This window comes from Mus pahari, chromosome 17 (assembly GCF_900095145.1).
Source record: "Mus pahari chromosome 17, PAHARI_EIJ_v1.1, whole genome shotgun sequence".
Classification (NCBI taxonomy): domain Eukaryota; kingdom Metazoa; phylum Chordata; class Mammalia; order Rodentia; family Muridae; genus Mus; species Mus pahari.
Genome location: NC_034606.1, coordinates 33,634,568 through 33,654,937, shown reverse-complemented (window position 1 = coordinate 33,654,937; position 20,370 = coordinate 33,634,568). Strand labels below are relative to the sequence as shown.

The 20,370-nt window shown below is 46.3% G+C and overlaps 1 protein-coding gene across 2 annotated transcripts in view; it reads left to right on the top strand.

The window, feature by feature from the left end:
- Window positions 1-11,585: 11,585 nt before the first annotated feature.
- The window catches only part of Zfat (zinc finger and AT-hook domain containing), a 179,582-nt gene continuing 170,797 nt past the window's right edge, over window positions 11,586-20,370 (top strand). Inside the window, exon 1 of one of the 2 annotated variants that reach the window (XM_021216301.2) lies at window positions 11,586-11,775. In XM_021216301.2, the coding sequence (XP_021071960.1) occupies window positions 11,601-11,775 (175 nt within the window). In that variant the 5' untranslated portion in view covers window positions 11,586-11,600. The remainder of the gene's footprint in view (window positions 11,776-20,370) is intronic. The other variant, XM_029548215.1, reaches the window with a different exon arrangement.

Below are 20,370 nucleotides of genomic sequence, written 5' to 3'. Positions count from 1 at the left end.
AAGAGTAGCCCCAAGGCCTATGGTCCTCCCTGTGCAATTCTGGACAGCCAAGACTTACATCATCTCAGAGGGAGGCTTTGGAAAGAGGCCAGGGATCTGGGAAGACTCACTTTCTGAGTATTTGTTCCCTAGTCTCCTTAGTTAAGCGTGAGGGCTGCTGGCATGCTGCTTCCAGGCTCTGTGTCCCAGGGCACATTTCCTTCCCTGCAGGCCTAGAGTAAGGGGAAATCACTGATGTACTGTACTATCTCCCCTCTGCTTCCTCCAACCCCCAATACATCTTTGCCCAGTCTCTGTACTAACTTCTGCCTAGTTTGCTTAGTTTGAGGTGCTACCTGTTGCCTCCTGGAGGTTGAACTGCCACAGAACTGTGCCAGTTAGCAACATGGTACAAGGTATAATCAAGGTGCTCTTTGTGGGGGGAACGGATGGAGTTGAAATGTTGACCCATGGAAGGTTTACCAGTTAGCTAATCAGAATCCACATTATTCTACATTCTAACAAGTAGGATTCATGTCTGTCTTCCAGAGCTTATCTATCAGTTGGCTAGGGGCAAACATGGTAACTGTAAGAATGGCTGCCCTAACTTGCAGGCCTGCATTCATCCACAGTTTGAGAAGAAGTCCTAGTCTGGAAGTCAAACACCAAGGAGTCTGTGGGGTTGGTTTTACTCCAAGGCCTCATTTTAGATTGTACTGGCCACCTTGTTTCTTGTATCCTAACATGACCCCCCCCCTTTTTTTTTTTTAAATATCTGTGCCCTAAACTTTCTAGAAAGACAAGTCATTCTGAATTAGGCTTCATCTGTTATGGGCATGGATTCTGGGGATTACACCAAAGAGCCACTGAAATGATACTGGCCAAAGAAAGTAGCCTTTGAACGCAGTTGGATGATCCTTGTATTTCTGCCTCCTCTCTTGAAGACTGCACAATCCTGAGCCCAGTTTTCTCTCTTCTGCTTCTGGATCTTGGGCCAGGGTGTTCTATCACTGTAGCACCACTGGGTCCCTTGAGTTAGCTTCCAGCTCTCTTCCTAACTCTTCAAGACAGCTGTGCCTTTCTTGATTTTTCTTGCTTATGCATAGTTCATTGGCCCACATTCATCTTTTTAGACTCGTACTGGCTATTTTTGTATGTCAAAACTGAGACCGAAATTTTAATGTGTTTAAATTTGTAAAGACTGTGGGACTTTTAAAGTTATTTATGAAATTAATGTGAGAATTTTGGGATGAATAAGAAAGAGGAGGGTTGAGGCTTAATAGTAGTTCAGTGTTTGTGTATCAAGTGGACCAGGGGTCAGCCTCTTTTGTGTGTAACTTGACCCAAGGTAGAGTCATAAGAGAAAAAGGAAATTCAGTTAAGGAAGTACAGCCATGAGATCCAGCTTTAAGGCATTTTCTCAATTGGTGATTAATGTGAGAAGGCACAGCCCATTGTGGGTAGTGACATCCCTGGGCTGGTGGTCCTAAGTTCTATAAGAAAGTAGGCTGAGCAAGCCAGGGGAAAGCAAGCCAGTAAGCAGCACCCTTCCAGGGCCTCTGCATCAGCTCCTGCCTCCAGGTTCCAGCCTTGTTTGAGTTCCTGTCCCAAGGTCCTCTATTGTTGGACTATGATCTTGAAGTGTAGGTGTAATAAGGCTTTTCTCTTCAACTTGTTCTTTGGTTATGGTGTTCCATCACAGCAATACAACCCCTTAGACAGGGTTCCATTCTCTTTTGAGCTCACAGGTTAGTGGAAAACAAAACAAAACAAAGCCAGGTCTTATGGCCTGTATTCTTTGAATGGTTTTGACACATGGTAGGCCTTCTGGAAATGCTGAAGAAATATATGAACAAGCTAGCTCCCTTTTCGTAATGAACTGTTCACCAAACACAACTTGTCTGGTTTGAGATGTAACCTGTGTGTTTCCTATAAACAACTGAATGGAATGGAACATTCATTTCCTCTAACCTCTGTCTCCCTCTTCTACTCAACCCTGTGAGCTCCTTGGCTAGACATGGATTCGTGAGAACCATTATGATAGACTGTCTTTCTCCCTCACCCCTTACATTTGTGGAGGCTGGACAGCATGGTCACTTGCCACGTGTCCAGAGACTGTCCACTCTCCACCAAGCTTTCTTTGATTTGAGGTCATTCTCCAGAGAGTTAGGTGACATAGGGGGATAAGAGTATGTCAGAGATTACTGTCCTGAGCCTTGTGTTCTGACAGAGATGAAATTACTGTCGCTTGTGACCACCATGTCAACTATTTGGTCTATGTGTCACTACCCCACAGTAGTGTGCAGGCTTTCAGAGACCAATAGTATAGAAAAGCCTAGGAACTTGGCCTACATGATCATGATTTATTATTTTATCACACATCATTTCTCCCCACTTTGGTCTTCTCAGGCCTTGACATCAGGCAGTGTTCAAACTATTGTATAGGCCCACGAAGCCAGGACTCCCCAGCCTTTGCCAGACTTATAGCTCTTTGGACAGGGCTAGTGAGAGCGTTGGTTCTGAGGACCAGACAGCTGTTAGTCCTTCGGTGACGATCCCCTGTATCTCTCTCTCTGGCTTGTTACGCCTTCTTGTCCTGCTTTGGTCTCAGTCCCCTACCTTCTTTAACTGCACTTCTCCCTGCCGTGGTCACTTGGCCTGTTCAGCTGCGTATCTGGCTGCCAATGTATCGGGTAGCTTGCCATGTCTGGCTTGCTGTGTCCTCAGCTTGGCCTGCCTACTGTTCAGCTGTTGCTCTTATTATCACTCTGCTGCCTTTATTGTTACCAGCATGGTTGTACTACTGAAAACTGGTAGGAAAATGACCACCTGAGAGATGATGGCTTTTCTTGCAACACCAGGGAAGGCAGCACTGCGAGCAGTGTACTGCTCCAAAGAGCTCGGACAACTTGCTTGTCCCAGTCCTTTCTTCTAGCATCAGTCGCAGTAGGCCTCTGAGTAAGTGCTCTGGCTCTGGCCAGGTAGAAGTGGCTGTAGGATAGCTGGAGTTCACTGAAGTCTCAGGTAAATGCTGTAGTGCGCACTATTTCAACAGCCCCGGCTGAGCCCACACTCTCAGGAGGCAGACCAGTCTTCCTGTAGCTTCCTCAGGAGATTCCAGGAGATTCAAGGTGGCTGGGGTGGGCCGATGGGTAGACTTGGCTGGGCACATGACTGACAGTCTTTTTGTTCAAGGCAGCTAGAGTAGTGCAGGGAAGGCAAACAAGTGCCAATCAGGTGGCCAGACTGTTGTCTCTTGTCACCTTTGCTTATTTACATAAAGATGCATGGCCAAGAGCAGTGCTTAGAATAAGAATTTAAAGAGCTTACCATTCACTCTGACAGTGCTTTTTTTTTTTTTTTAAACAGTGCTTAAACCCCTGGGCCCTAGAGAGGTGGATGGGTGACCTGTCTCCATGTGGGTCATTGAAATCTTTCCAGTAACTGCATGGCTATTTCCATACGGGGCCGATTGTTCATTTAACTTGCTTAGATTCCACACAATAATTGCCTCCCAATCTGTTCTCTATTGAGACACCCAAAACAGTGCTGAGTGCACACTACAAAATAGATGTCTTATAATGTCGCTTTCTCCCCTTTCCTTATCTTCAGGCTTCTCTCCTGAAATAAATCTTACCCATCCCTTTCTTCAGCAAGTGTTTACTGGGGCCTTGCTAAGGGCCTGGCATCCCTCCAGGCTCTGGGAGGTCTCCTGTTTTCTTCCTTGTTGCTGGGATCCAGGACCATTCTGCCCCACTTTTCTTTTCATGGCCCACTTACTCCTAAAAAAATTTAACAATCTTAAGTGTTGTTACATTTCTCTAATTAAAACCCAACTGATGAGAGCAAACTTAAAACTTTATAAATCAGAATGTCTTAAACATATACAGTCAGAAGATCCTGTTTGAATTAAGCCTAATGCAACTACTCCTACACATGCTTTGGGTATGTTAAGAACACAAGTTTTTCCTGTGTTCATATCTAAGTCTATGGAAAGCATTGCCATTGATAGATCCATTTTTTTTTATCTCTGTAAAAACCTCATTTTTGTCCTTTTCCAGAAGTGTACTTATTAGACCCCAAAGAGGATTATCTTCTTCCCAGGTGAATCAAATTCACAGCCTCTGACTGATAGGTTCCTAAAACAGAGTCAGTCCTTCAAGGTGAAACCTGCTCTGAACTGTGGATTGAATCCAGGACCTTTTTCTAGTACTGAATGATAGTCCCAACTACCTTCCCATCCCCCTTATTCCTTCTGAGACAACTCTTCTGCTACACTGTCCAGGCTAACTGTAAACTTTTGATACAGCCCATCAGCTCCAACTTGACTTAAATGGAAGGTGGAGTTTGCAGATTGGATTTACTTCTGACCAAGTTCAATCATTACGTTAACAAGATTTAGGTACAAGTTCTCCCGAGGCTCTTGGGGCAGGGGTTGCTCTCTGTAGGTAGCAAGGAAAAGGGGCCCATTGTGATGACTCCAAGTTGCTCACACATGTTGCAGTGAGAACAGGGGAAAGGTAGATTGAGGATTAAAGTAACAGTTTAGAGCACTGAAGAAGGATTGTAGCTGGGTAAGAGATAGCCAAGCTCAAAAAGAGGAAGAACAGGGCTCAAGGCCAGTGACAGCAGGATACCCCCAAACCCTTAGGAAACACGTGTAAGGTCCATCTTAGTGTTTCATTGCTGTGATGAGAGACCATGACCAAGGCAACTCATATCAAGGTAAACACTGATTTGGGGCTAGCTCATAGTTTCAGAGGTTCAGTCCATTATCATCATGGTGGGAAACATGGCAGCATGCAGGCAGATATGGTGCTAGATGAGCCAAGAGTTCTACATCTCGATCTGAAGACAGCCAGGAGAAGACTGTCTTTTATAGGCAGCCAGGAGGAGGAGAAAGTTCTCTTCCACACTGGGTGGACTGTAACTTTAATTTTTTCAAATCCTATTTTTAATGATGGTTCTTAGATGCTTTAACTTCTCATGTAGCACACCACCCAGCAGAAGTAGTGGAAAAGAAAGGATACGGGGGCGGGGGGGGGAGGACCTGTTTATGAAGGTTCTTCGGAGTAATTCCCATCTGTGTTGTCTGGAAATCAGCAGTTCAGTTCTCAGCTTAGCAGGCAGTGGCAGCTCGATCCACTTGCAAACACCTCACAGATACACCAGAAGTCCAGTTTGGGAGAGTCAGTTTAGCAACAGTGGTGACGTGACCCAGAAGAGCCAGCCAGGCGTCAGCCTTGGTTTGAGTCAGTAGGAAGGACTTGGAGGGACACCAGGAGAAGTTCTCAGCTGTGTCTCTTTCAGGGAAGCTAAAATCAGCAAAGACTCGATCGAGATCCAGAAGTGCTGCACAGCTGGCTGTAACAGAAAGCCAAGCTCCTTTTCTGCCACTCTGTGGAGCCCTATGTACACTCTCCAAACATCACAGGTCCTCCATGTGCTCTGCTTCAGCATAGGTCTTGCCTCAGCACATGCATCCAACCAGCCCAAGTCTGAGGAAGCAGCAAGGAACTGCAGCACACCACCAGGAGGTTTTTGGTGCATTTCTCTCTATGGAGTCCTGACAAATGCAGCTTAACTATGCATTGTAAGGCAGACCAATACATGTGTGTTGTTAGTAAAGAATCCTTTATCACATGTCCTTTCATATGCTTGCTTTAGTTGAACATCCTCTCTCCTGTGTCTACTTCAGCAAAACATTCCTTCATGAGTCTGCCTTAGTTTTTCACCTGTGTCCACTTCAGGAAAACACTCCTTCACATGTTTTTCCTAGTAAAACGCCATCCAACACAACTGACCCTCTAAAGAACCATTCTGAAGAGCTTAAGCCTAGGACCTTAAAGCCCACACCCACAGTGAAGCACTTCCTCCCACAAGGCCATACCTTCTAACAGTGCCACTCCTCATGGGCCAAGCAAATTCAAACCACCACAAGTACTACTGTCTTTTCCTATATCCTTGTTTTAGTACAGTTAATTGTATCCGACTGATCTATAAGGATGGCTTCTAGCAAGCATGTAGCCACTTCAGAAGAGGCTGCAGATCATGCTATGTACAAGGAGCTAAATATAAGGTAGATAAGGCAGATTGCATATGCATCTGGTAGCTGGGATAGAGTTAACTCCCTGCCATAAAAAAGCTACAAGGTGACCACTTAAATGAAGAAAAGAGAGCTCACTAGAACAGTGCTCAAGACACCTGCAAAGTTGGCAGAGAGTAACACTGGCTGGTGACTAACAGCTAGCAGACAGGCAAGGTCAAAGATGGAGTCAGAGATGAACCAAGAAGGGCTCCAACCTTTTCTAACTGGTGGGCATGATCAACTGCCTGGCTGGGCCAGGGCAACACATAAGAGCATGTGGGCTCTCCATTGATTTAGTCCCTTACAGTTGAAGATAATTAATAACCTTTCAGGAATGACCTCAGTCTCTCTCCAGTTTTTGCTGTTGCTCTATAAAACTCTTAGGCGAGACTGTCAGTGTATCTCAGCGGTAAAGGCGCTTGCTGCTGAAGCCGATGGCCTGGGTTTTGAGTTTCTGAATCCCCACGGGAGAAGGAGAGAACTTCTACAAGTGGTCTCCTGGTTTCCACATAACAGGCTTGATGCAGCCTCCGCCAGTGAAATAAATGTAAAACGGAAACAACCACAAAGTACATCCAACAGCCCTTTCCCAGTCCTGGAAATCCCTCCCATGCTCAGAGTTTCTCTCACCTTTCTTAACTGCTCAGTTTTTCTTTATATACTTCCACAAGAGCCATTGTCATTAATCTTTGGCAACGATCGTGGAGTCATGACCTTCAGTGACCAGGATCCTAGACCCTTGGGACATGCACAGGAAGGTTAAGGAAGGGACTGTAACACTTAAATTACCGGCATCCCCCCACGTTTATCCATGTTATGTCTTGGTATATGACGCACTGCTTTTGTTTGTGATAGGCTATATAGGCTTCAGCAGCAGCATCACAAAGTAATTAGTAATGTCATATGTGTGATCTCTCAGCTATTCTTGTAACCCATTGACTTGTAACACAAATCACCTAACTCTCCCCCCACTGGATTATTTATGGCCCTAACCTGCATCCCCCCCACCACCATTTTTCACAGTTCCCAGTTTTTCTGGAAACCCCTTAACAATAAACCATAATTACCTAACTACCTGCCTTGATGTATATACATGTACCCTTTTGTAGAGAGATAACACAGAACTTCAAGAACTAAATCCACACATATCAAACTTACCTATTTGCTAAAACACCTAATTTCTATCTTTTAAGTTTGAAATAGCTTAATAATTAAAGTAGCACATGCAGTTTTGTCCATAGAACTCTGTGTGTGTGCACGTGCGTGTGTACATGTGTGCTGGGGATCAAGTCTAAAGCATTATGCATACTAAGAATATAATCTACCCGGGCACTTACACTGTCGGTTGTAGTTACGCCCTAGTTCTTCCTCCTAGCCCCATGCCCAAGGAAATAAGACTCAGACTCAAAATACATTTACAAACATATAGCTAGGCTCTACTCTTGACTAGATCATAACTAAAACAGCCCATTTATTCTAGCCTACTTTCTGCCACATGGCTGGTTACCTGTGCTCAGGTACCATGTGTCCACCATGTCATATCTCCCCGGCAAATCTCCCCACCTCCTCCTCTCCCAGAATTCTTTCTCCTCCCATGTCCCATCTTCTATTTCCTGCCTAAGCCATAGGCCACAGGCTTTTTAGTTGACAGGTGATGCATCCGTACAATCAATACACAAGCTGTTCTCTTTACCGTCAGTTCTAACGTCAAGATGGCTCAGTGAGTAACCAACCTGCTATGCAAGCTGGAGGACCTGAGTTTGGATGCCCCAGCCCTAACATAAGAAAGTTAGGCTCAACAGTGTGTGTGAGAAGTCAGGCCTGAGGGTGCGGAATGAGGCAGATGACAAAAGGATCCTGCTTCATAAAAACAAAACAAAAACACCAACCAACCAACCAACCAACCAAAAACCAAAAACTACAAACCACGCCAGCCTGGTTCTGCTTCTGTCCTTGGGGTGGTACTTCAGGAATGAAACTTTGGTCAGTGGTAAGTGCAGTGTGTGTGTGTGTGTGTGTGTGTGACAGGACAAGGCAACCTTCTCTGAGATGGTTTTCAGTGAAACCACTCTCTTTTATTGAGGGTAACAAGAGCTATATAAACCTTGGGGGTTAGGTAGGGGTTTTCAGGGTGAGTGTGCATTACTGGCTGGTAACGAGGTGCTGGGAATGCTTCATTTGCATGCCCTTATAGGGAGCTGTGATTTGGTCACCAGGCTACGTGTACTATGTCAAGGGAGGCAGAGGTAGGAGTTGCAAGGTTCACATGCATTGATTGGGACATGTCCAGTAAGGGCCAGAGCAAAAGGAAGACAATCCTATTTCTGGTGGTCTCCAGATGAGCTATTCAGGGTTTGGACACAGCTTTCCAGCCCCCGGGGGCGTGAAAGAGGAAGGCACTCCACATTAACCTCTAGCCTTCACATGCAGTGTACAGACATGGGCACAGGAACCCGCATATGTATAATCTTCAGGAACTCATGGCTTTCCAGACACCTGGTACTAAAAGATCAACAACTACCAATTATAGTCATGCTTTCAGTATGCAAATCAGCACACACAGAGAAACCTATGTCTTTCTCACTGGCTCCTTTGTCTTTCCTACAGGCCAGGAATTTTTATAGCATCCTGTTTTTGAAGGATGACATAGCTTCCAGCCACCCTGAGTTTCCTTCATCAGTAAGGCTGGAAACAGCTTCTTTGACATTGGTTATGGCCAATGAAAAACTCAATACTAACATCTACATACTGGGCACACACAGGTGAATGAAACATGGAGATCTATGAGGAAGTGACACTGTGGCTCTTACTGCTTCCTAAAGTCACAATCATGTTGATATTAACAGCTTATGCTGTTCTGTTGGACAACATTCCTATTTAGGTTTTTAACATGTTGACTAAAACTGCTTCTTTTTCTCCTTGTCTTTTAATAGTTTTGTGGCTCAAAAATCCATGCTAAGGTTATATGTATCCTTTTCCAAGACTGCTTTCAATCAGCACTATATAAAATTAGGTACACAAACTGTTTTTATATAAATGCATTTGCTAGCCATTGATATACTTATTTAAAATTGCCATATATATATATATATAATTATGCAAGGCCACTATATTCCTCATATAACTAAATAGCATGTCATGTCCATAGATTTGACACAGATTCCTTTGTGAGCCCTCCTGAAAGGTGGACTACCACTAAAGCAGGAGAATATTCAGTATGAAATTCCCAGTGATTTCCATTTCATTCCACTAATTTTTCTCTCTAAACTGAAGGCATCTAGAAATGTAAAGATTAAAAAGGTCAGTCAGGGTTGAAGAGATGGCTCACGGGTAAAGTGCCTTCTGCCTAAACATGAGGGCCTGGATTCTAGGCACCTTCTACAAAACGCTAGGTGCGGTGGGCTTGTGATCTAGGTGCTGAGCGAAGACGGGAGCACCCTAGGGGTTCACTGGCCAGCCAGGCTAGTCACACAATGAGTTTCAGGTTCAGTAAGAGGCCCTATCTCAAAACACGAGGGACACAACAATAGAGAAGACCTGAAGGCAGCCTCTGGCTTCTGTGTGCACACTCATGTCCTCATCTGAAAGTGTCATGGTGAGGAAATCGCAGCTCCCTATAAGGGCATATCCAGCATTTCTCTCCATTCACAAAACTGCCTTCCCCACCTTTCCTTACTAATTTCCTCTTGCTTAGGACCAGCCTGGGAAAAGATACTCAGTTAGTCTCTCCTTTTTTTGAAAAAAAAAAAAAAAGTAGATTTAAGAAAGGAATAGTGGAGAAAATTCACAGCCCCCCCCCCCCAAGACCACATCTACAGTCAGTTTCTTTTCTTTTTTTTTTTTTTTTTAAATTGGCTTTAATCTTTGGGAAGTCATTGCGTTTTGAGATATATGTTAAATTACTTCATTTCCAAAACTGATTTTGGCTACAACATTCAGGAGCAATCGACCCACCTGCTGATCAATAAATAGCATTTCAATGCTGCTTTAAGAAAGGCAGCCCAGCACAAAACCAGTATTGTCAGCAACCAGCACAACTCTCATGTCCTGACAGAAAATTAGTGTAAATATTTGGAGTTCTAAAACGGAAAGCACATCAATGCAGCGTTCTGGACAGTTTATTTTCAAATGAAAGATGTTACTGTTCCCCTAGCACCCAGCCTTCCCTGAGGCAGAAGTTAGTGGAGGTGAAGCAACAACTTCCTGATTCTCCTCACATTGTGTCTATGGGCATCTGGAGGGTTGTGGAAAGGTGGGGCCACACACTTCATGGGCTGGCTGGGTGATCTCAAAAAAAGCTATACAACCTTCCTGAACACCCATCCTTTGCTCAGCTGCCTAATGAAATAAAGGAGATGTTTTTAGACATGTACTTAACAGAAGAAAGAAGAATTATACCAGTCATCTTAAGGTTCACTGACCAAAGGCACTTCAATGCTTTTTTTTTTTTTTTTTTTGGTGAACAAAATGAATGAGCTCATTCAGTAGCGTTACTATGAAATCTGTGATGGGCAGGTAAAGACTAAAAGACCCAGGGGCCTTTGCGACAGGACCCTCTCTTCTCTCAGTCCATGGCAGAAAGGGTTAGCAGTTTGGAGCACCTGAATGTGCAGAGGGAATAAACACATGACCTCGACCTGTGGGGGTAGAGAGAGGAACCTAGAGCCATCTGAAGAGCATTCCAAGTTAAACACTACAGAAGGACTATCCTCAGCATTTCACCAGCATTGTAAAAACAAACCAGGGCTGCCCAGACGCCGGTCACTTCCGTCCTGCTTCTTCTAACATTATTTTTCTGTTTCTGTATGTGGGGAATTCTTTTTACAATGTCTAATTAAAAGAAAAAAACCCTCCTAAAGGATAGCTTTACTAGCACAAGTACGACTGTTATTATCATTATATATATATATATATATATATATATATATATATATACTTAATTCGCCAACTCTAAAACTCATTCCCAGTTTCGAATGCTAAAAAGCTGACCAAGACAAGAAGGGATAAGGGACTTCGATGTCGGTAGAAATATATTCTACCAAAGTTACTTGGGAAGACACTTCCTACAGCGTGCGGAGGGGGCTCTAAGCGCCTAACGTGAAAAATGGAAAGTTGGTCACTGAGCTTCCAAGGAAATGATGTGCGAGGCAACCCGGCTCTTCCCAGACCCCGGGGAGAGCCCGCCTGTGCCATCTACACCTAGCCAACCCGACGGGCAACATGGGAAACTGAGCCCCGGAAAACCTAGTATGCATAAGGGCGCACTAGCCTGCCCACTCGCATCCGTCCCAAACCGTAGAGGACTCAGGACACTCCGGATCCTGACACCCACGTCCCAGGATCACAGCGTCCCGCCCCGGGCGTGGCCCAAAACAGCGCGCAGAACGTCGGGACCAGAGGCCGGCAGCTAGGGTAGCCGGGAGCATGCGCACTGTGCCTTGCGTGCGGAGGGCGGTTCCCCGGCGGCGGACGTCGTTACGTAGGCGTCGGATCCCCGGGGAGAGGAGGGCGAAGACTCCATCCGCCATGTTGGATGCCGCAGATTCGCCATAACCTCTCCGGCTCTTTCCCTAAAAAAATCCAAATAAAGAGCGAAGTTTCCTCAGGGTGTCCGACTTTCTCGCTCAGCCCGGGAGGGAGCCAGGAAGAGCCCGAGGCTTTTTTTTTCCTCCGCCGTGGGGGCGTTGCCATGGAGACGCGGGCGGCAGGTGAGCCGGGATGGGGGTTGGGGCGCGACGGGGTGGGGGTGGGGCGCGGCGCCGCCGCGGGAAACCGCTCGTGGTGTGCTGTGGGGAGGCCGCGCGCAGGCTCGGGCCGGCGGAGGGATCCACGGGCGGGCGGAGCGCCGACGTCGCAGCGTCCTGCGGCCCACGTTCAGAAGCCGGCTTGATCCTGCCGCGGGAAAGAAAGAGAGGGAGGCGGTGGAGAGCCAGCGCGGGGAGTGCCCTGCGCTCCTGGCGAGCCGGTTCCCGGGCCGTGGGCGGTGCCAGGGCGCCCGCCAGCGGCCAGCCGCGGGCATCTGGTTGGTTAGGTGTTCGAGTCCCGTGGCCTGCCGCTGTTTGTGTGAGCTTTGAGCTGGCTTCTTGCTTAGTCAACAGTTCCCCCTCTGTAAAGTAGATGACTTCCCCTCCCCTAGTGCTCAACCCCGTGTCCTTAGCCAGGACGTGCTTAAAGTCCAGCCTTCTCTAGTGACCTTCAGAGGGAGCGGCCAATGAGGGAGACTGGCTTTATCACGGGTGACCCTGCCCCATGCAAGTAGTCGTTTGTCTTCTGTCTTTGGCCCAGTGCTGTAGGGCATTGTCCTCGTGCGCTTGAACGAAGTGACTCCCGGCCACTTCCTCCAGGCAGCCCTCAGACTCAGAAGCCGCTTTAGCTGGACTCACCGGAAGGGTGGACTTTCCACTTAACCCCTCGTGGCTCCCCTTAACTCCTAGCCTGTGATTGACACCAAATTTTAGACTCTTGGACCCTGACTTCCGAGGGTCGCTGCCGATGTCTCCTGGTTGTTCTTAGTTGGTCATTTACTGAAGAAGAGAAAAGTTGAGAGCCCAGATTCCTGACAGTGGAGCTTTAAAGAGATCGGACTTCTTCTGGCTTGGAAAACAATGTGAACCATATGTTTGCTTGGCCTTTGCCACTGTCCCCTGGAATTCAGACAGGCTCCTAGTAGGGGTGACCTTCCATTGAATGACATGAAGGAGCAGCTGATCATTTGTACACGTCACTGTGGTTTCCTGCTGGACCCTGGCCTCATGCATATAGGGAACAGAAAAATCACGTTCCTGGGGCTCACCTCCACTACTGCCCCTCTCCGTCTTTAGTTTCGGAACTTATCACTTTATCTGTGAAAGCCTCTGGAATTAGTGTTGGTGCTACAGAGTGGATATAGGTCAGAGGGACACACAACTAGCCCCAAACACGTTATCTTTCTGTTTTCCAGCCGTGACAAGTGAAGAAGGCTCATAGTTTGAACAAAATGTACTTCTGTCAGCTCATGGGCAGCTCGTTTCTGGGAAATCTCCTGTTTTTGGTGTTGGTTAACTTAGGAGAGGCAGAGCCATAGATAAGGAGATGGAAGGGCGGCTTTGGGTGGTAAACAGCCCCAGTTCCAGCTCTGTTCTGTGTGTTCCACCTCTGTTCTGTGTTGGTTTCTTTTTCATGGTATCTCTTGCTGTGGGTGCAAGGGTTTCTGTTGCTTTCTCCTCGCACCTTGTAGCATACACAGCAACTTTTCAGCTATAGCTGTCTCTAAGCAGGCCTAGTCAGAATTGGGTGATTACACTGTTTCTCCCACTTTCATTGTATTTTATAGATGTCTCATGTTTGCTGCCCCTGAAAACCTCTCTATCAAGACCGGTCAGTTTAGTAGAGGGGGATTTAGCCGAATGGTTTGTCTCTTGTCACCTGTTGGTGCTGTTAAGCTTTCAGCATGTGAAACTTTCCAGAGGCAGGTACTCCCTTCAGAGGCAGTCTCTTACTGTTCACAGCTTTGCTGGAGAGAGCCGCTCCTGAGATCTGAGGCCAGGGGCTATGACCCTTGTGCTTGGGGCCCAAGTGTTGTGCCTTGACCTTGCTCACACTGGTGGCACGCCAGACAACGGTTTTCATAACAACACACCACTGTCACCATGCATTTGCTTTGGGAAGTGTTTGTGGGTGGAAAGGTGGGGTGAAGTTTGGTTATAATTTTTCTTTTTCAAGACAGGGTTTCCCAAGATGCTTGTGGCATCACATCCCGAATGATGATGATTTTTTGTTCTGAAGGGGGGGAAAAAGTAACTTTGGAGTGGGGAAAAGTGAACATTTTAAACATATATTTTAGATTCAAAGTTGGCTTAAAAAACAAAATATACGTGGTGGCTCACAACCATCTATAATGGGATCCAGTGCCCTCTTCTGGTGTGTCTGAAATCAGCTACAGTGTACTCATGTAAATAAATAAATCTTAAAAAAAAAACCCAAAATATAAAAACAAATGAATTTGCTTATGAAAGGACAATGCTTGGCACACCGATGTCAAACAGGGCCTTAAAGTTGAGTAGCAGAATTGTCTTTATTCTTTTTAAAGTTTTGAAAATTGTAAGTTGATAGTTATGCCTGTGCCTGTGGTACGCACAGCCCTGCACTTTATGACCACAGAGGAGAATAATTAGGTTAATCCAGTCTGGCACCTTTTCTTGTTATTGTTTCTAGAGGTGAGAACATTTGAAATGTATTCTTTAGGTGGTTTTTGAAGTGAAAAATACATTATTCTGTTCACTGTGCCATGCGGCATATCATACAGAAAGTGAAAACATAGTTCTGCTAATAGAGGCTTGCCTCACGCCCTGCCTCCCATTATCCCCCACCCCATTCTGTTCTCTCCATCTGTGAAGTCTGTTGCTTCAGCTCCACCTGCCTATTTACAATGGCAGAGTCATTCTATGTGCTCACGTTACACACTTTCTTCATTCATCCACTTATGGACACTTAGGGTGCTTCTTCACCTGGGCTGTTATTACTTTTTTGATGAACATGGAAGTTCAGATGCTTCTCTGCCGACTGGGTTAGAATATTCTCATTCCTTTAACTCTAGGACAACTGGCATTGCAACACATTGACCTCTGGAATCTGGTGCCTTTGTGTTCCAGCCTGTCTGGATAGAAACCAGATGAGTAGGTGGGGACCTTGCCTCAGAGGATAGTGGACAGAGCTGCAGGCCCTCTGGATAGGAAGGTGATATTGTCTCACAATAAGGAGAGGAACCTGGAGCCAAAGCGCATAGGGAGCTTGTGGTTTGTGGCACCAAAATGAGGTGAGGGACCTAGAGCCAAGGAGCATAGAGAGCTTGTGGCATCTGGCACTGCTCAGTCACCAGTCTCTAGCTAGCCAGATTTTTGGTGTCCATATCGCTCCATTGTTGCCAATGGGCCTTCGTGAACTGTCATTTCTCATACCTTTAGGTCTGTTCTTATTCTTTAGTGGCAGGATCCCTATCTTTCAGATACTGGCCAAACTATGAATCTGTCCCTTCCTTCTTGAGGGTGTCACATAGATCTAGAAGAGAAAGAACAATTCCTGTAGGAAAAGGGAACCTCAATGTGAGCTCTGAATATTGACGATATCAGTGGGCCCCATGTAGGGATTCTGGGAAGACTTCTTGAGGCATGAGGTGCTGGAGTTGGATCTTGCAGAGCCAACAAAAATGGAAGGGTGGGTGCTAATACATGTCACACAAAAACCACAGCTCACATCTTAAAGGGAATAAGGCGTTGTTGATTCTGGAATCATTTTGAGTGAGCCTGACTCAGAAGCAGAGATTTAGGACACTCCAAATTTCATGTTTCATTGTGGAAGCAGTTTCACAAAGTTATTACAGTTTTATGGAATTGAGAAAGTCATAAATCAAGGCAAGGTTAAAGTACATTGGTGGGTGCATCAAGGAGGGCGGTACATCAGGATGGGGGAGGCTTCCTATACACTCAAATTCTGATTACATGCCGAGCTTTTGGACTGGTGAAAGCTACTTACTTGCCTGCTAAGTCAATAGATTCTAAAAGGTTTTTATCTGTTGCCACGTGTGTGTGTGTGTGTGTGTGTGTGTGTGTGCATATGTGTGTAGGGAACCCAGGAATGGCTGTTCTGGAAAGGATGGCCAGAACTTATCCCATGAGAAGGGAATTAGTTTCTGGACCTTCAGCATTCCAATCTCTTCACAGTGCTGAAATTCTAAGCTGCCGATCTGTCATAGCCAGTTGCGGCTTCTTTTCAGGAGTTTTCCTTCACATGTACCTGCAGGTATGTACTGAGCATTGAGACCACCGGGGCCTGTGACAGGGAGTCTAAGGGGTGGGAAGCTGTTGGGAATTTGGCTTGAAAGCCAGGAGAACGGTGCCCGCTGACTTGGCTTTAGGAGAGAGCTCTCTGGTGCCTGCCAGGAGGCAATTTTGTAGTTGTGATTTAATACACAGAAGCACTCGGATCTTTTGTATAGATAGTACTCAGGTAAGCCACATGCATAATGACACATAGGCTTTTTTTTTTTTTTTTTTAAATTACCCAAGAAAATTTTCTCCTGCCCCTCCACACCCAGTCCTTATCCCTCAGGTCAAACAACCTCCAGGCTTGCTGCCCTCACTTATGTTTGCCTTTTGAGGACTTCACATAATTATTTTGTGTCTAGCCTTTATTTATTTATTTACTCAACATGACGTTTCAGAAATCCACTTTTTTTTTTTTTTTAATTGCTTAATGGTATTCTACTGCCTGGAAATCTACACTGTTTGTTTGCGTGTTTCTTTCTTAGTAAGCACCAGGGCTATTCTCATGTTTCCAGTTTTGGGTTCTTTTGTTTGCTTGTTTTTGTTTTTAAACTTTGAACTGATTCCTTGTGAGTTTCACGTCATGCACCCCAGTCCCATTCATGTCCCTGTCTCCTTGTATCTGCCCTCTGCCCTTGCAACCTCCCCCAAAATAAAAACAAACAAAAACAAAACCAAGCATAGAATACATCTCCTAGTGGAAGCTTTAGTGTGTCACAGTGTCTCCCACAGTATACCCCTCCGTCCACACATCTTCCCTTGCGAATGTTCATTGCAGTGAGCCATTGGTCTGGTTTGAGATCTCTGGCTTCTGTGATACCATCAATATTGGTTCCTCACCAGGACTTCTCTTAGTTGTCCTGTCGTTGCCCTGCGTCATGGGGATCCTGAAGCTTTGGATCAGCAGGACTGTCCCTTTCATATGTTCCGACAGTTCATGCATGATGTAGAGTTTGGGGTGGGCCAATTCAAAGCCCTGGATCTATGCCTGGGGATAGCCCTCTTGCTTGCCCTCATCCTCTCCAGCACTGCCCTGGCTAGGCAACCCAATGCCACCATGGGCAGCCGGCTCTCCTTCTCTCATGCCCTCAGGGCAGGCTCACCTGCAACCTGTGCCTCCAGAACCAGCTTTACTGTGCTTCCCAGTCGTCTTCCAAGTGTTGCAGCCTACTAGCTGCTGGGCTAGCTCTTTCATTGTTAAGCCACCTCTATGGTGTTCCTCGGGAGACATGCAGGAATTGTTCAACTGCCAGCAGGGGACAGGGCCAGCTCTCCTGTGCCTCCTCCACCAGAGGTAGCTCTATTGTGCTGCCCACTCAAGGTGCAGGGCCTGCTCTCCCATGTGCTGCAGCCGGTGTGGCCCAGGCCATCTCTCTCTGTCCAGTCTCTAGAGGTAACATGAGGCACAGACCCTTGTCACTGGATAGCCACAGACACACACATCCACTACATATTTGTACATTGTACTGTCTCCCACTCCAGTGACCTCTTTGGTCCAAGCTACAAGGTGTGGTGGCAAGCAGGCTTCTAGGTGTCTATAGCCAGTCTGTGTGGCATGGAGGCTGGGGTTCTGTGGACATCTTCCCCGCCCAGCACCATGTGTGTGGCAACAGGAGGTGCTCTGAATGTCTGTGCCCTGCCCATGCTGTGCAGGGGAGGGTAGGTCTGTGGGTGATTTTCATATGCCATGGTGGTCAGCAGGTCTTTAGTTTTAACTGCTACTGCCATCAGCACAGCCCTTGCTTTTGTCTTCTAAGAAGGGTCTTATAGTGTAGGTCTGGCTGGCCTGGAAGATCTATGTAGACCAGGCTAGCACTGAACTCATAGGCATCTCTCTGCCTCTGCCCTCTGGGTGCTGGGATTAAAGCATACAGCCAGGTGCTTCTTTCCGTTTGTGAACAAAACTGTACTAAGTATTCTTACAAGCCTTTTGTGGGGATCTAGTTCCATTTCTCCTGGGTAAATAGTTGCCTGGTGATAATTGAGTTGCTAGTTTGTCGACTACAGGTATGTTTAGCTGTTAGGGACACTTACAGATTTCTCACCAGTGGTCCTGCCAATTACCGTATCAAAGGGGTGTCTCAGGCTGCTTCAGGGAGCCTGAGGTAGCCAGTCACACTGCTCACATGATCAGGATGCATAGTTAGAGCATGGCTATAGTTAGTTAGTGCCTGGCTCACTTTCTTTCCAGTGAGACCCCAGCCCATGGGAAGGAGCCACCATATTTAGGGCAGGTCTTCCACCTCAACTCAATTTAGGAATTCTCTTGAAGTCATGCAAAGAAGTTTGTCTCCTAGCCAATGGTTGGCCCTGTTGAGGTGACAGTATCTATAACCCAACAATAAAAGGCAGGCTCCCCAAGTCACTAGGGCAAACAAAAGACTGGGAGAGACTTCTGCCTCAAGATAGTACAGAGAGACACATGTTCAGCATTGCTGGTGATGAGTGAGGTTTGGATTAGATGGGGCAGCACTGCAAACGCTCTTGGCTTAAGATGACAATATAGAATGTGTTTGGGGACGTGGGGTGAGTAAGACTCTTACCCCAGAACCCGTGTCCAGTTTTGATTACCTTGAATAAAACTGCATTGAGTATTACACTCTGGGCCAGAATGTCATGTTCAATGTTCAGCCTGTGGGGTTCTGGGACTCAGTCCTGACCTGGAGTGAGCCTTGAGCCAGGCTCAGGTAATGCAGTGAGCAAGGGAAAAGCCAGGGGAGAAGAGTTGGTGGTGTGTCTGGGGAGTCTTGCTGAGCTCTGGGACTGTGGCCTTCTCTGGAGCATCCCCACCATGTTTCAGTGGCTTTGGTGGTGTTGGTTGCTGTGACTGAGTGACAAGAACAACTCAGGGAAGGGTTTATTTTAGTTCTTAGTTTCTGGCATGGAGGCCTGGCAGCTGGGCTTCTGTCCTCGGTTGATTGCAAGAACTTGCAGTGTAGTGTTACCTGTTACATCTCAGTGGATCAGGAAGCAGGCACACATAGCCTGACCTGGGAGCCTCCACTGTAAACCATAATAAACCCCAGCCTGTGGCCTTATGACTGTCAGCTGGTCTTCTCTGAACAGTGCTACCAGCTGGGGACCAGCTCTTTAAACACATGAGCCTATGGGACATTTCATATTAAAGCCCCATCACAATCTTAAGTGAAAAGCACTGGGCCATGTGGCATAAAGCCTCCTTGGGAAAGAGACACTCAGTCTGGTCCCTCGTGCACTTTCTTCTCTGCTATCTTCCGTCTTTCACTTTCCCTCCTCTTCTCTCCCCACCTTGTGGATTTCAATAGTATCCTTGGAAATTTGATATATAATAAAAGTGGTTTGTAATTAGAAATCACAGTGCATGTGCAGTGGCCTGGCTTAAATCATGCAGTTGTGGCAAATAAAATGGGACCCAGTGATACCCACTGTTCTGTAGACCTGATCAGCCGGGTGTGGGTGTGTCACATCGTTTCACAAAAGCTCAGCACAGTGGGTTCATTGTCTCTGTTCTGCACTTGAGTAGAAGCTGGGGCTGGAGCCCCTAGCCTATCTACAGGGAGGGTTTCCAAACAGGGTGCTGAATGGGGTGAGATTCATGTCAAGTCCCTGACTCCCTTAAGAGGCTCAACCTGGATTTTCTCCTGAAATCTTGTCAACTTCCAGAATCTGTGCCTGGGCCAGTATGAATCAGGCTTGGCTTCAGTTCTCGTGACCTGGAGAGACCTGAGTAGGGAGGGGTGGAATATTCCTTTCCTGAAGGCTGCCCAGTCTATTAAAGGCTATCGGTGGAGCCCGCCAAATTGTCCAGTGCTGGATGTAAGTGGATCAAGGCCTGAGCTTCTGATAATCCATAGCTTCACCTCCATAGTACTCTTTGGGGTTAATTCTCCCTGAAGCTGTGTTTGTGTGTGTGAGTGTTTGTGTGTGTGTGTGTGTGTGTGTGTGTGTGGCCAAGAGGCCTGTGTTCAAAGAGCTTATAACATAGACAACAGAGAAAAACATTTTCTAAATGGGCAGCGGGCTTTGAAGACAAAGTTGTCCCTTGGTATCCACAAACAGGATTGGTTCCCAGCCCTCTAGTGATGGATGCTCAAGTCCCAGATATAAAATAGTGTAGTATTTGCATGTGTTGTACAGACGTTGTTTTGCAAGCTTTATATTGTGTGTAGATTACTTATAATAGGTTATACAGAGTTAATGCAATAAAGTAGCATATTGGTGTGTCTTTGTCCACTTGATACAAACTAGATTCACTTAGAGAGAGGGAACCTTAACTGAGGAATTGCCTCTGCAAATCACCCAGATTGGCTTCTGGGAATGTCTGTGTGGCATTTTCTTTGTTGATGAGTGTTGTAGGAGAACCCTGGGCAGGGCATCCTGGGTTGTATAAGAACAATAGATGAGTAAGACATGGGAGAAAGCCAGTAAGCAGCATTCTTCCATGATCTTTGCTTTACAGGTTACAGGTTCCTGCTTGGCTTCCCTTGATGATGGATAGACTGTAACCTTAGGCCAAATAAACTC